The 13,177-nt window shown below is 39.8% G+C and overlaps 1 protein-coding gene across 2 annotated transcripts in view; it reads left to right on the top strand.

Annotated features, from left to right (window-relative positions):
- Positions 1-10,097, top strand: part of ZNF507 (zinc finger protein 507) — a 34,882-nt gene extending 24,785 nt beyond the window's left edge. The window contains exons 5-7 of one of the 2 annotated variants that reach the window (XM_019535818.1): positions 2,246-2,350; positions 5,615-5,749; positions 5,880-10,097. In XM_019535818.1, the coding sequence (XP_019391363.1) occupies positions 2,246-2,350; positions 5,615-5,749; positions 5,880-6,246 (607 nt within the window). In that variant the 3' untranslated portion in view covers positions 6,247-10,097. The remainder of the gene's footprint in view (positions 1-2,245; positions 2,351-5,614; positions 5,750-5,879) is intronic. The other variant, XM_019535819.1, reaches the window with a different exon arrangement.
- Positions 10,098-13,177: the final 3,080 nt, after the last annotated feature.

Below are 13,177 nucleotides of genomic sequence, written 5' to 3' on the forward strand. Positions count from 1 at the left end.
CAATTATTTTGGCTGGCGGGCCACAAACTGAGTTTTGGTCAGCTGTCGAGGCCACACACATGAAATCTTTTAGAGGATATCATTTTAACAAATTATAGGTAAAAAAAAATCATACACTAAAAATCAAACATCTACTATATCATATCTTAATTTTATAGCAAAAAATATTTTTTTCCTGCTTCATGTTTTTTGAATCGTATATATAGAAGCAATTCTATAATAGCGCAAAATAGTCTTACTTTTGTATATTGTGAGGGGTGGGTGTGCGTGTGGGGGGGGCTGCATATGTGCTAGGTCCTGGGAGCTGGCCAGGTGAGGGGCCAGGCAGGGGATGCATGCAGCAGAGCTGGTACAGTCTGCTGCCCAACCCCATCCCTCCACAGCTGCTCCTGCCCATGCCTACCCTGTGCCCTCCAGACAACACCGCCCTGTCCCCGGCCAGTGCACACAGCTTCTTAGCAGGGTTGCTGCTAAGTTTCCCCTGCCTCCAGCAGCTGCTCCTCCTCTTCCTGCCCCAGCTGTCCTGTTCCAGGCGATAGGTAACATAGGGAAGCTGTGGGGATGTATGCCAGGCATCATATGCCAAGCCAGGAAGTCAGGAAGCTGTATCCAGGCAGCTTCTGCCGCCACTTGTGGGGCTCCAGCTCCCAGCCGCTTTCCGCCCATTTGGCTGCCTTCAAGTACTCGTTGCAGGCAAAGTGGATGGAAGGCAGCCGGGAGCTGGACCTGGAGCCCCGTGCACTGGGGCAGGAGCCACCTGGCTGCAGGTCCTCCACTGCCTGACTGGGCATTTGGTGGCCAGCACATGTCCCCACGACTTCCCTGCACTGCCTGCTGCCTGGAACGGGGAAGGAGGAGGAGGAGGAGCTGCAGAAGCAGGGGGACTTTGTGAAGCTTCAGTCCCTAATTCAATTCGGTGGAGATTCGGCCTGATTCAGTAGCCTAATCTCTGAATCTGAATTGAATCAGGAGACGCTTTAATCCAGGGGCGGGCAATTATTTTTGGCGAAGGGCTGCTTACCCAGTTTTGGAAGGCTGTCGAGGGCTGCATGCCAGGTGCCTTATGCCTTGACAGGTGCCCTGTCCCCTGGTCACCATCTTGGGACCAGTGTCCCAGGGCCAACATTGGTGGGGCCCAGAACGGGGCACAGGCCAGCAGGGGTCTGTGGAGCCAGGCTGAGGTACACCATCAGGGAGTGGGGAGCTGGCCCAGCTCAATAGAGCCCCTGCCAGCTGGGACCCCACGCTCCTGCCATGGGGCGGGTGAGGGGCCGGCCACTTTTCCCTGCATTCAGCACCAGTTTGTAACCCACCCAGGTTACAAGCTGGTGCTGAGTGTGGGGGGTGAGGAAGAAAGCAGCCCCTCCCCGCCCCATGCCTGGTGCCCCACATTGCAGCCACTCGCAGCTTGCCTGGGGCTGCCTGTGCCTCCTCTGGACAGCCCTGCATGGGCTGTGAGCACCTGCAGCAGGGAGCACTGGGCATGGTGCAGGGAGCACTGGGCATGGTGCATCCTCCCCTGATTAGGCTATTCAGAGGTTTGTGAGGTTTGAAGGGGTTTAGGGACCAGGGGATGGTGGTTGCTGCTGCAACTGCTGCTAATTCTTTTCACATGATATTTTGACATTTAGTAAGTAAATAGTGCAGTGTGCCATTGTCTCCCCTGGACATTTCAGGCCTGTTGATTTCATTCCCATCTTCTGTTTAAGTTGTTAAAATGTCTCATGCTTTCAGGCTAAGTCATTTTATTAACATACGAAAGGTAGCACTATACATGGAAAATGTGACTGTCTTAATGCGGGGACAGGTACTGTCTCAAGTATATAACCTTACGGAAAGGTTATATACTTGAGACAGATGTCCTATTCATAAGCATACACCACTTATAAAGTGTAAACTTTTATGGCCTCATTTTACCTTTGTCTTACTTAGCCAGGTATTTACATACCATGGCCATCACTAGGGTATGCAATCCCCTTTTACACTGAAATTTTGACTTGTGTGAAATTTCACAGGATGAAAATAAGGACCACATTTGAACCTAGAAAATGTTACTTTTACATGTTTTATGATTTTGAAAATCTATGTAGTTTCTTAAATAGAAATTAATACAGGAGTTTATAAATATGTTATTTGCTTTAATCATAGGCTTTCAAAAATACCTCTTTGGCTGTATCTTAGACTTTTATTTGTGATAATTTAATATCAGGTTGTTGGATTCATTTGTTCTTTGTTGTTTCTTCAGATGTCGAGTATGTGACTTTGCCACAACAAATATGAATAGTTTGAAGTGTCACATGAGGCGCCATCCTCAGGAGCATCAGGCAGTGCAGTTAATGGAACAGTACAAGTATGTGGAAGTTAAAACTTAAAAGGGTTTGTTACCTTCTGAAATAAAGGAGGATCTAATACCATTGCTTCCTCTGAAGCTTAAGTCAAAAATATGTTGGGTAGTCATATTTTTTTCCTCAGATTTGTTCTCTGTTCCCAGTTGATTAATGTTTGTATGAAATACAAAAGTCAGTAATGCCAACTTTGTATCCTTGCTGTCCCACTTTGAGAACCTGAACAGTGGTTCATGTTTTGGATGTTTGATAAATTCTAATGCTAAACTGTTTATATCTGCTACACACTTAAAACTTTACTATAAAACATTTAATATGTTAATTCAACTGCCTAAGTCTAGCGCTAGCTTTCAACAAAAATAAAAACCTAAAAGAGGAAACAAGAACAAAAACTGAACACGTTCTGCTACTCAGCTTAGCAAGCAACTGAAATAATACAGATAAAACATAGAATTTTCCTTTCTTCCCATTCAACTTAGAAACAAACCTCTCCCACTGCATCCCTTCCCAATGTACTTTCAGCAGCACTAGGTATCAGTTGTATCAAGAATAGAATATCAGATACCCTACACAGTCACTTTCTGCACGCTACAGCAAAGTGTTCTACAGTGTCACCTACATTACTACAGGCTTCTGCACCTTGGCCTCTTGTGTCCCAGAGGAACTACTCTGTTAAAGTCTGCAAGATAATTGTTTCTTCAGAAGGTCAGTTTAAAACATCTAGAACAGTGAAGTTTAATAATTCCACACAGTTTGGCCTCTAGGGCAAATTAACCTGAATTCTGTATGATAATTTCAGGATCTGCAATCCAGGTACTAAACATAATGAAAACATGATACGACTTCTGTTGGCTGTCTTACAAGCTGAATTCAAACTGCAAAAATAAATGTTAAGTGTTATTCTCCTACCTTCATCATCTTTTTTAACTTACAGTTTTAATGAAAGTACATTGTAAAAGTACGTTCTGAAAAGCATCAGTCAAGATCAGCAAACTGCTTTCCCTTCATTTTCTATTCCTGTATTTTCCCCGGAATCATTGTACATTGTATCTTGGATGATGAGCAATCTGTGGCTCTCTCTGCTTTGACTGGAAATGGATAGACAATTGAAAGCAGCTAGTGGTATTTAGAGCTCATGGTGTTATATAACTCGTAAAATTGAAGTGCTCAGTAAATAAGTCAGAGGCCCTTTTAACAAAGACAAAGTAAACATCGAACTATTTCATATACTTGCTAGCTTTCCATCTGCACACTGAATAGGGTGAGGAGGTATTTCAGAAAAGAAATAGGCAATCATTTAATTAAGAGTATAGTAATACATGTGCACGTGAGGGTAGAAGTACAGTGGTTTGGGCAACCTTTTCTTTTTGGTATCTCCTGACTCAACATTTCACTTTGCACATTCTTTTTTTACCTTTGTTTTCCTGATTAAGAGGTCATTTGAGATTTTAAAGCTGTGCTTTGTGTTAACATTTATTAAATTGGCTCGATGATAATGTAGCGGTCTCATTAGGTTAGTAAAGTTTTCAATCAGACTGAGACTTCCATTAGTTCTAATTTGAGAGAGTACACTTTTTTTAAAAAAAGATCTCCAATTAAAAATGGGACAAGTAGAATAAAATACTTGATGATGGTTACTGGAGACCTTGAGCTAAAAAGAGTCTCCAGACTGACAGGATTACCTTATTACACCTGCATGTGTAGAGTATACTAAGCCTTCTTAAAGCATTGCAAAATTTGTTGTGTACAGTGGAAGACAATATAAAGTTTTCTTTATTCATATAACTGCAAGATCATTATTCTCCATTTGGACCTAAAGTCAGTGACAGAACTCATTGAATTAATAGTGTGCAATATCAGCATCATATAGGACTTCTGTTGTGTTTTCATCTATCGTATTCCTAGGGAATAATTTTTGTTCTGAAAACACAGCTCTTTAAGTCTTGTGGCATCTCTTTTAACAAATCCATCATAATGTTACATGGCAAGACGTTACGCTATTTGGACAGGAAAGTATGGCGCTTGCTGAATGATGATGGGTATAACCTGAAGTAGATGGTAGCTGAACCAAAACTGTGATTATTCAGTGTGGGAATTCTGACAGAATGTAAACCTGCCCATTATTATGATCACTATTCAATTCAGCATGCTGCCAGATAACTCAGGGCTGACCTACCCTATAACCCCTATGCCTCACAACTCCCCAGCAATATGTGCCACAATCTTGTATCTCTTGCAGAGGCAACAGTTAATAAATTTACATCCTTAAAACTATTTTAACTACAAAACTTATTAAAAAAAAAAAAAGTCCGAGAATATTTCATTGGGATTAAGCCAATATGTTTTATAGAAATATAATGGTTTCTATGTACATTTTTCAAAAAAGGTATTGAGTTTGATTAAATTAAAAAAATTTTCCAGATGTTTTGAACAATCCAATTGGTTTTATAGCAGGAATTTCTGAACTTGTAACTAGTTTGCAGAGGAAGGGTTGATCAGTAAGGAAGTTGAGTGAAAGAAATATCAACAAGTTGTCTTTTCTTACAAATTCTGTTCTTCCTTAACTTGCCAACATTTTTCTTTTACTTCACTTTCTTGTTCTTGTAAGATGTAACTGTGGATGCATATAGTATGGTCTGTAATCAGTTAACTATTAGGAACACAAATTAAACTTAACAGGGAAATAAATTATTGTACGTGCAAAGTGGCAAACTTGCAAAACTTGTTCTTTCAAACTGTTTGTTTTGTGTTTTCCTAAAAATATCCCAGAACTGATGAACAAGTATTTCATAACACATCTTGCAGTGTATTTTGCATATAAAATAGAAGTGGAACAGTATGTTCCTACATACTGAAGAAGTATGTTCCTACAGTGATCTGAGAATGCATTTTATGTCTTTAAATAACTTTTTCAAAGTAGCCAAACTGATTATGGACTTCTTTTATTTTAGCTGTTATTAATTTAGGTTTTGTTTAAAAGTTCCTCAGAGGCTATGATGTTCCATGCACAGTTTCATTCTTCAGCAACTTTATATGCCCAAGTTATAAAAATGCAAAATATTGTGCATTATAATGGCCTGAAATTATGGTGTTGTTATTTTCCCCAAATGAAACAGAAAGGAGTTTTTCTGATATCAGTTTTGGGGGAGCAAAGGAATTATTGCACAGATGCATTATTTTGTTTTGGATTATCTTAGAAATTCACATAAAATATATAAATTGTTGGATTTCACTTCTAAATGCCTTCTTTTTTACCTTATTTTTTTCAGGTGTTCTCTTTGTGGATATGTGTGTAGTCATCCTCCTTCCCTGAAGTCCCATATGTGGAAACATGCGAGTGACCAAAATTACAATTATGAACAAGTGAACAAAGCTATTAATGATGCCATTTCACAAAGTGGCAGGTAATGTAGCTCCATACAAACTACAGTATTCAATCTAGAATGTTCATAGCTTCCATCATTGACCCCAAATAAATTCCAGTCTGGAAACTAAAAGGAAAAATATTTAATTGTTGTGTTTTTCTTGTTTTAGGTTTCAAGGGCAACTACCAGGAAAACCTTTATTGGAAGGCACTGAGGAAAATGCAGTACCTATTCTAGGGAGTTCAGACAACCTGATGGCATTTTCAGAGACCATTCACCAGACTACTAATGAAATTGCAGGTTCTGATGAAAATCAAAAACCTAACCCAACAATGAATACCTCATGCAACCTAGAAAAGAACTCCAGTGTGTCCCATCTTGGTACAGAATACTGTGTTCTACTCTTCTGCTGTTGTATCTGTGGGTTTGAATCTACCAACAAAGAAAATCTGTTAGATCATATGAAAGAACATGAAGGTGAAATAATAAATATCATTTTAAATAAAGACCACAACACAACTCGGATCACAAACTAGATGAAGCTCTCACCTAGAAAAGAGAAGGACTTTCTAACGTGCTTTTTTGCCCTATCTTTGTTAACATTGCCTGCGATAATTGCTAAAGAGAAGTGAAATTTACTGATTTCTCAAGTTGAATGGTTGATACAGTAAGAGAACATAGTTTATCTGGGAACTCACGTTTTAACTAAAAATATTAAATACCCTATTTTAAGGAAACCATGGGAATGATCCACTTAATCACTTCTTCCCTGTGGTGCCAAGAGTGTGGATTTCTCAATGCCTGGTGCTAATCCATTGTGCATCAAAGTAGGAGCTAAACAAGGTATTGGCTCAATTCAAAAGGCTTCTTTGCTCTGCAGCATTAACAAGGTGTCAGACTTCTTTCAGGCAGATTTTTTTTTCCTTGCCTGTAGTTGGCAGTAGGACAGATGCAGTTTATATAGTAGTGTTCTCCTGAAGTTTCCTGCTCAACTCTGACAGGTAAATAAGTGTATTGGGGAAGTTTCTCTTGATCAGTTTTTTATGACTACTCTCCCCAACTCAACTCCCTTTTTTTTAATAAACACTGCTGGATGGTATCCCTCTGTGACTAATAAAGGTGCTGATTCATAGTAGCAGAAACTGAGCAGCCTGAAAGCAGTAGACATCTTTGCTATTTATTTGACAGTCCAGTTCCTAATTCAGTATCTAATGTCTTTTGTTAGATGCATTGAGATAATATCTAAACATGATCCATTGTTCTTTAATAGCTTTCTTTAAATATTCAGTAAGACTTCTAAAAGTAAGTAGATCATGATATGTAAGTTGCTGCTTAACTAGTAGTTTGTTTTCAGCCTGTAATGAGCACAACCACCTTCTTTGGATGGGAACAGGTAATCAATGAAAATGTAACTGACACACAGCCACATTTTTTAAAGTCGTATAGATACCTAAAGATGTATGCAAGCGTATAGTGGGACTGTCCAAAGTGCCTACATGCTTTTGAAAATACCAATAGGTAGCTATCTTTAGGTCCCTACATAATGGTAAAAATCTGGCCTTATGATTTTGCTTGTAGAAATAATTCACTCAGAGTTGAGGTAATCTTTTCAAAGTATATTAAATACAAAAATTATATGGCAAAATATCTTTAAGTAGAATTGATCTAATTTGGGGAAATTGCTTCTCCCAGTATACTAAAATAAAAATATGGTGGTTCATACATTTTACTGATGCACGTGATATGGATTTACAAAGGGAAGCTGTTTACTATATTTTTTTTAAATCCTTAGAAATCCCTCTCTTTTTAAAAACTCTTTTACTTCTAAAATTATAATCGTCATCTTTTCACATAGTGTCAGTAACCTGCATCAGTTTGTTTATCAATTTGGAGTTACAGGATGTAGGAAAATTGCTTGGCAGTTCTGTCAAGATTATTTATGAAGCTGGCCACTAAAATGGTTTTAAATATAGACCCACTACCAAAAGGAATTGCAACGTATTCTTAAAAAGCCTTTTAGCAAGCTCTTGAAATAGTTTGGTTTGGAACACTGCATTCTCATTTTAAGGGTAGCTTCAAAACTGCATTTGCATTAAGCACATCGCATTTCTTGAATGTGAATGCAGTTACCCATGTTTTAATTGCTCATTGTTTAAAAAAGGTTTATACATTATTTTTTAAAAAGTTAATCAGAAAATAGTTTCTTTATATTTATTACCTATTTCTACATCATTTCTGAAAAAAGTGTTGCACGTGCAGTATATAGCCTTTCTGGTGCTATTTTTCTAACTTCCATTACGGACTGTGAAGTTGGTCAAACAAAAATATTAGTAGGGTTTTTTAATATTTTCTTAATACTTTCAAGGAGCAGCCTTGGTGAAAAGGCAGGATAAAATAATACTTCAAAAATAAGGTTTCAAGTATACTGGTGATCTTTAAAAATGTGTTTAAGTTTCTTGAACTTTGTCTATCTTTTTTAAATATCCCTAGAATTTGGTTATACATTAGGTTACAAAAGAACAAATGTTTCTTTAAAAACTGGTAAAGTTATAATGTCATAAAGCCCATAACATTGTAGGGTTGATCTATCCAGTGACTAAACTTAATATATTTGTATCTTTTAAAATAAAAATGTAAACAATTTATATTCTTTACATTTTTCAATCAAAAGGAAACGTTGATATTCATACAAGTCTAATTTTGACATTTTAAAGACACGATTTATTATAATGAACAATTTCAATCTGAGGTAGAAAACATTTAATTTGGGTACTGGTATTACCCTAAGCCATTAGGGTTGTGCAGTATTTGAGTATACTTAAGCCCCGTAATTTCTGGTTTTGTGTGTTCAACATCTAAGCTCCTTTTAGAGATCCAGTTTATTCATCATTTGAAAAGCTGGTAAATTTTAAACTACCAAAGAATCCATAGTAATAAGAATTTTAAATTACCATTTTAGACTCATGGAAACTACTGTTAAATTAATTTTTCCATAAGGGATCATGTATTTTAAGTTGTTACAGTAATGGAAATAAGTGAAGAACTTTTGAGACATCAACTGAAAGATGGCAGTGAGCCCAGAATAACAAAGCCAGTAAACTTTTTTTTTAATCTAAATTAAAGACTTTCTGTGTATGTGTGTGTGCACCATGTTAAAATACAATGCATCAAGAACCGACATTGTTAATGGGACTAGTGCCCATGGTACATCTATTTTCAGCATGTTTTTCACCATTTTGTTATCGGTATCTTTAGTTAAGCTTATGTTCTATAGCAGCAGAATGTGGAGCCGCCTAAAAACTGACGAAGGGAAATACTAGAGATGCCAAGAAATAATTATTTCTAGTCTACAGAAAATAAACAATCTTCATAGGGAGAAATTTCTTATTCATTGCCCTATGCTGCTGTCAAGTCGCATTCAAAATTCCCATTGACTTTAATGGAAGTTCTGTATGTGAAGTGATTTTAGGATCAGTTCCTGAAAGCCAGCTTTTTAGTCAAGATACCTTCTTTGGGAATTGTGTGGTTTGTTTGGTTGCATGTTTTACAGTTTGTCGGGGAATGGGGGGAAATTTAAAGCACTTTTTATGGTTATGGCATTTCAGTCTCCCTGTTCTTTTAGGATTAAAAAATATTTGAGGATCTGCTGTCACAAGACTCCAGCAGACATTCAAATCTGCAGTGCTACATGCTTGATTTTCATTCAACTCTGCTCTAAGCAGGTTTTATTCAATGATATGGACTATAACTTTCAGCTATGGTTCTAGATGCCTACAATTCTACTAGAAAGAAAACTTTTCTTCATATATGTCTGTACTGGTGAAATAGCTGGGGATATATAATGTTTCCGCTTTAACCTGGCTCAGAAGAAGAGTGGAATTCAGATGGAGTTATTGTATTCTCCTCTTTCAGAAGCACTTATTTAATCATTAAAATAAATTATACAGTGGGTGCTCAAAGTAATATTGAATAAGATATATTTAATAGAAATTTACATTTGTGTTATTCATGGACGGGGTACATGTATTTTTTTAAGAAAAGGTATTGTAACACTATGGCACTGCTTTTATAGCCAAAGTATAAACACTTTTAGAAAACTGACATGTAAAAACTGCAGTTAATTCTGACACTGTATCTTATTAAAATAGGAAGACTTGCATTTTATAAAATTATCCAGCACATTAAGCTGCATGCCTTAAGCTCTCTAGGATTGTGTTCCTGATAGAACAGATTATCTGTTTGGAACTATGAAGCAAAGTCTGTAGTACTACTTTAACTACCTTCTGAAATACTGTACAATGTTAGAATAATTTATTTTGCTTTACAGGAGTTTGTCATGTATTGACTTTAATATTGTATTTTGGTAATAAACTTTTTTTGTTAAACACTTTACTTTTCTGCTTTATTTATGCAGAATTAAATTTAGGAATGTTATGAAGGGAAAGTAAATTTGTAGCCAGTAGTTATGATGAAAAAATAGATGCTTAAATCAAAATTCAAATTACTAAAATGTTCTTGAGAAAAAGAAATTCAATTTCACACTTATTTCAAAGAATTTCAAGAATATTGCTAAAATAGTGTTAATACAAACTAGTACACTACTCCAACACATCTCTTGCAAGCTAATTATACTTCTGAAAATGCAGTATAGATGCATTTTTCCTTTCTGCCCCAGAAAGCAGCAAAAATGTTTAGCTGCATGAGGGACTGCTAGTACTGATACAGCAGGAGGTCTATGTTGAGTCTGATCCTGAGTTAAGCAGAACAGATAATACCAGTAGTGTTTGGGAAATGTAGTAGAAAGGCCCCTTTTGAAAGATGTAGCAAGTACCATTAGGTATGTCCCTAGGATGGACCAGGGTCATTTTGCTTTGTGTAAGCACAATGCCTCTTTCACACGAGCCATAATTTATTAACACACTGAAGACAAAGGACTAGATTCACAAGTGGTTTTACATGCTGAACAGCTGAGGATTGCAACACCTATTCTAAGTGCCAGTTTCTATAGGGCCACTCTAGATGTTCAGGTAAAGATGTGATAGGATCTGATGCAGAATCCGAACAGTGCATGGCAGGAGTCGTGATTGTGAGATCCAGCGTCAGATCCAATCATATTTTTTTGCCAGTGCAGGTGGAGCCCAGGATTGAGATCCCAGGCTCCCCTAGCACCCAGCTCCTGCTGCTACAAGCCCCACAGCTGACAGGTCTCATAGTGGGGACATTTTATGCAGTGCCCCCACTGACAGTCCTATCAGCTGACAAAGTTCACAGGGTGGCAGTATTCCACGCACTGCCCCACACTGTGAGCCTGGTAAGCTGATGGGGTTCACAGCCAGGGCAGCACATGGAAGACTGACCAAACTGCAAGCCTTGTCAGCTGTGGGGCTTGCAGCAAGTTGTGCACCCCGGTGGCGGGGAGCCCTGTCAGCTGATGGGTCTCCCAGCCACAGCAGAGCACCTGGCCACACATTCAGTTAATGGCATGATAAAAACAAGCCACAAAGTTAATACGTATTGTTTTGTGGAATAACTGTGTCTTCTTCCTTGTTTTATGATGCCATTAATTGATTGAATATGTAGCTGGCTCACAATTTAAGGCATGCTTAACTGGTTAATCATGCCTTAAGTGTAATGTGGAGATGAGGCCATGGTGATAGCCACAGCCTTGCATTAAGCACCTTAGTTCTCTAGGGGAAGAATTAGGTGTCCCAGAATAGGATATAAAACAGCCTGCATGCTAAGCAGACAGCCACGTCAACTAAAAGCAACTGTGAGGTCTGAGGTTTTTCTTAAATCCTACCCACCTCTCTGCAAGGCTCCATGAGAAGGTAAAGTCCATTCTTTTAAAAAATGTCAAAAGAAAAAAGGGGTGGTGCCACAGTAGTTAAGGTACTTACCCTAGATCTGGGAGACTGTAACAGTCCCCCCACCCATCTTACCTGCCTGCAGCACAGATGCATGGAGCCCATGTGGCCACGGCGGCGCATCGGCCGGAAGTGTGCTTCTGATTGGCCTGGAGCCCCTGGGCAATGAGCCAAAGGTGCGTGGCAGATGGGGGCAGGGGAACAGCAGCAGAGGGACTAGAGACAGCCCCAGCTGTTCTCACCCCCGGAGAAGACCAGAACACCGACCCCACGGCAGGGAAAGTAAGGAAGTGCAGACCAGGTGCCCCACAGGGGATAGCCAGCTGGTTGCACCCCAAGCGGCAGTTAAGGAGCCAACTGCATCTGTCCGGGGCAGGCAAGAGGGGAAGCTGGGATCCCAGTGCCCACCAGATACGACAGGGAGATGCCACAGCCAAGCCCTGCAGCAGGAACCACTGAGCTGGATCCAAGTGGCAGCACAGCAGGGACTAAACCCTCATCTGAGAACACCTGCATGAGGACCTTAGCTCAGCCATTCTGGCTACAGGTTCCCAGGGACCACCCACAGGGGGTAACCAGGGAAAGGCTTCCCAAAGCCATGCCTACACCACATGTGTCCACCAGATAAACCTGCAGATTTGCCTGCAGGTGGCTGCAGGGAGGGAACACAGGCCTCATATCCTGAGGCAAAGCCATACCTGGCTTCCACAGTAGGAAGGTCCACCTAGAGAGGGCACCTTCCTGGAAGCCAGAGAGGCCTGATGAGAAGAGTGAGGGGACATAGGGTCCAAAGTAGCTTGCAACCCTAAGAAAGGGGAAGAGGCTTAGAGGAGTGAGACACCAGTGCACTGCCTGTTTTTCCAGGCCAAGCCATTTTGAGTTTGTCTGATCAGTTCGGTTAACATTATTTCTGAGCCCTACATTAGCATAAATGAGGGAAGAGGACCCCTAAAGGACAGCAGCCTCAGCCTAACACTGTGGGATGTGTCATGTGGTGACCACCTCTGACGTCCCAACAACAGCAAATATCACCTTAGTGGAAAGGGGCAGGGTGTAGAGGAGGAGGAGCCCCATGAAAGACAGGATACTGCAGTCACATCCATCCCACAAGAAACTACTGGAGCATCTCCAGGTGAGTACCGCATCATTATCTGAACATCCAGATGTGGAAGTTGAGGGGTGAGGTGTGACGTAGCTAGCCACAGGACATGCCTGTGATGCTGCAGCAGTAGCACCGGGCAGGAGCCTGTCACAAAGACCCAGGTTCCTTTTTTCCTCTGGCTAAGGGGACTCGAATTCATATCACTGACCTCCTATGAGAGTGCCAGCACCACCAGCACTACAGGTGGTCCCTTATTGATGCCATCTCATTTTCCATAAACTAACAGCCATTGGGTCAGAAAAAGTGAGTATGATCATTTTATTTATTTTATTTAGACTTGTAGTTAGGACACTCTTCCAAAAGGAGACCAAGGTTCCAGTACCTGGCAAGTCAGTCAACAACACAGAAGTCCTTGTGTTTGGTGTCATCGGCGAACTTGGCCAGTCCACTCCTGACTCCAATGTCCACATCACTAATGAAGATGTTGAACAGTATGGGTCC

The sequence above is a fragment of the Crocodylus porosus genome, unplaced genomic scaffold (assembly GCF_001723895.1).
Source record: "Crocodylus porosus isolate Cpor-Errol unplaced genomic scaffold, CroPor_comp1, whole genome shotgun sequence".
NCBI classification, from domain to species: Eukaryota; Metazoa; Chordata; order Crocodylia; family Crocodylidae; genus Crocodylus; species Crocodylus porosus.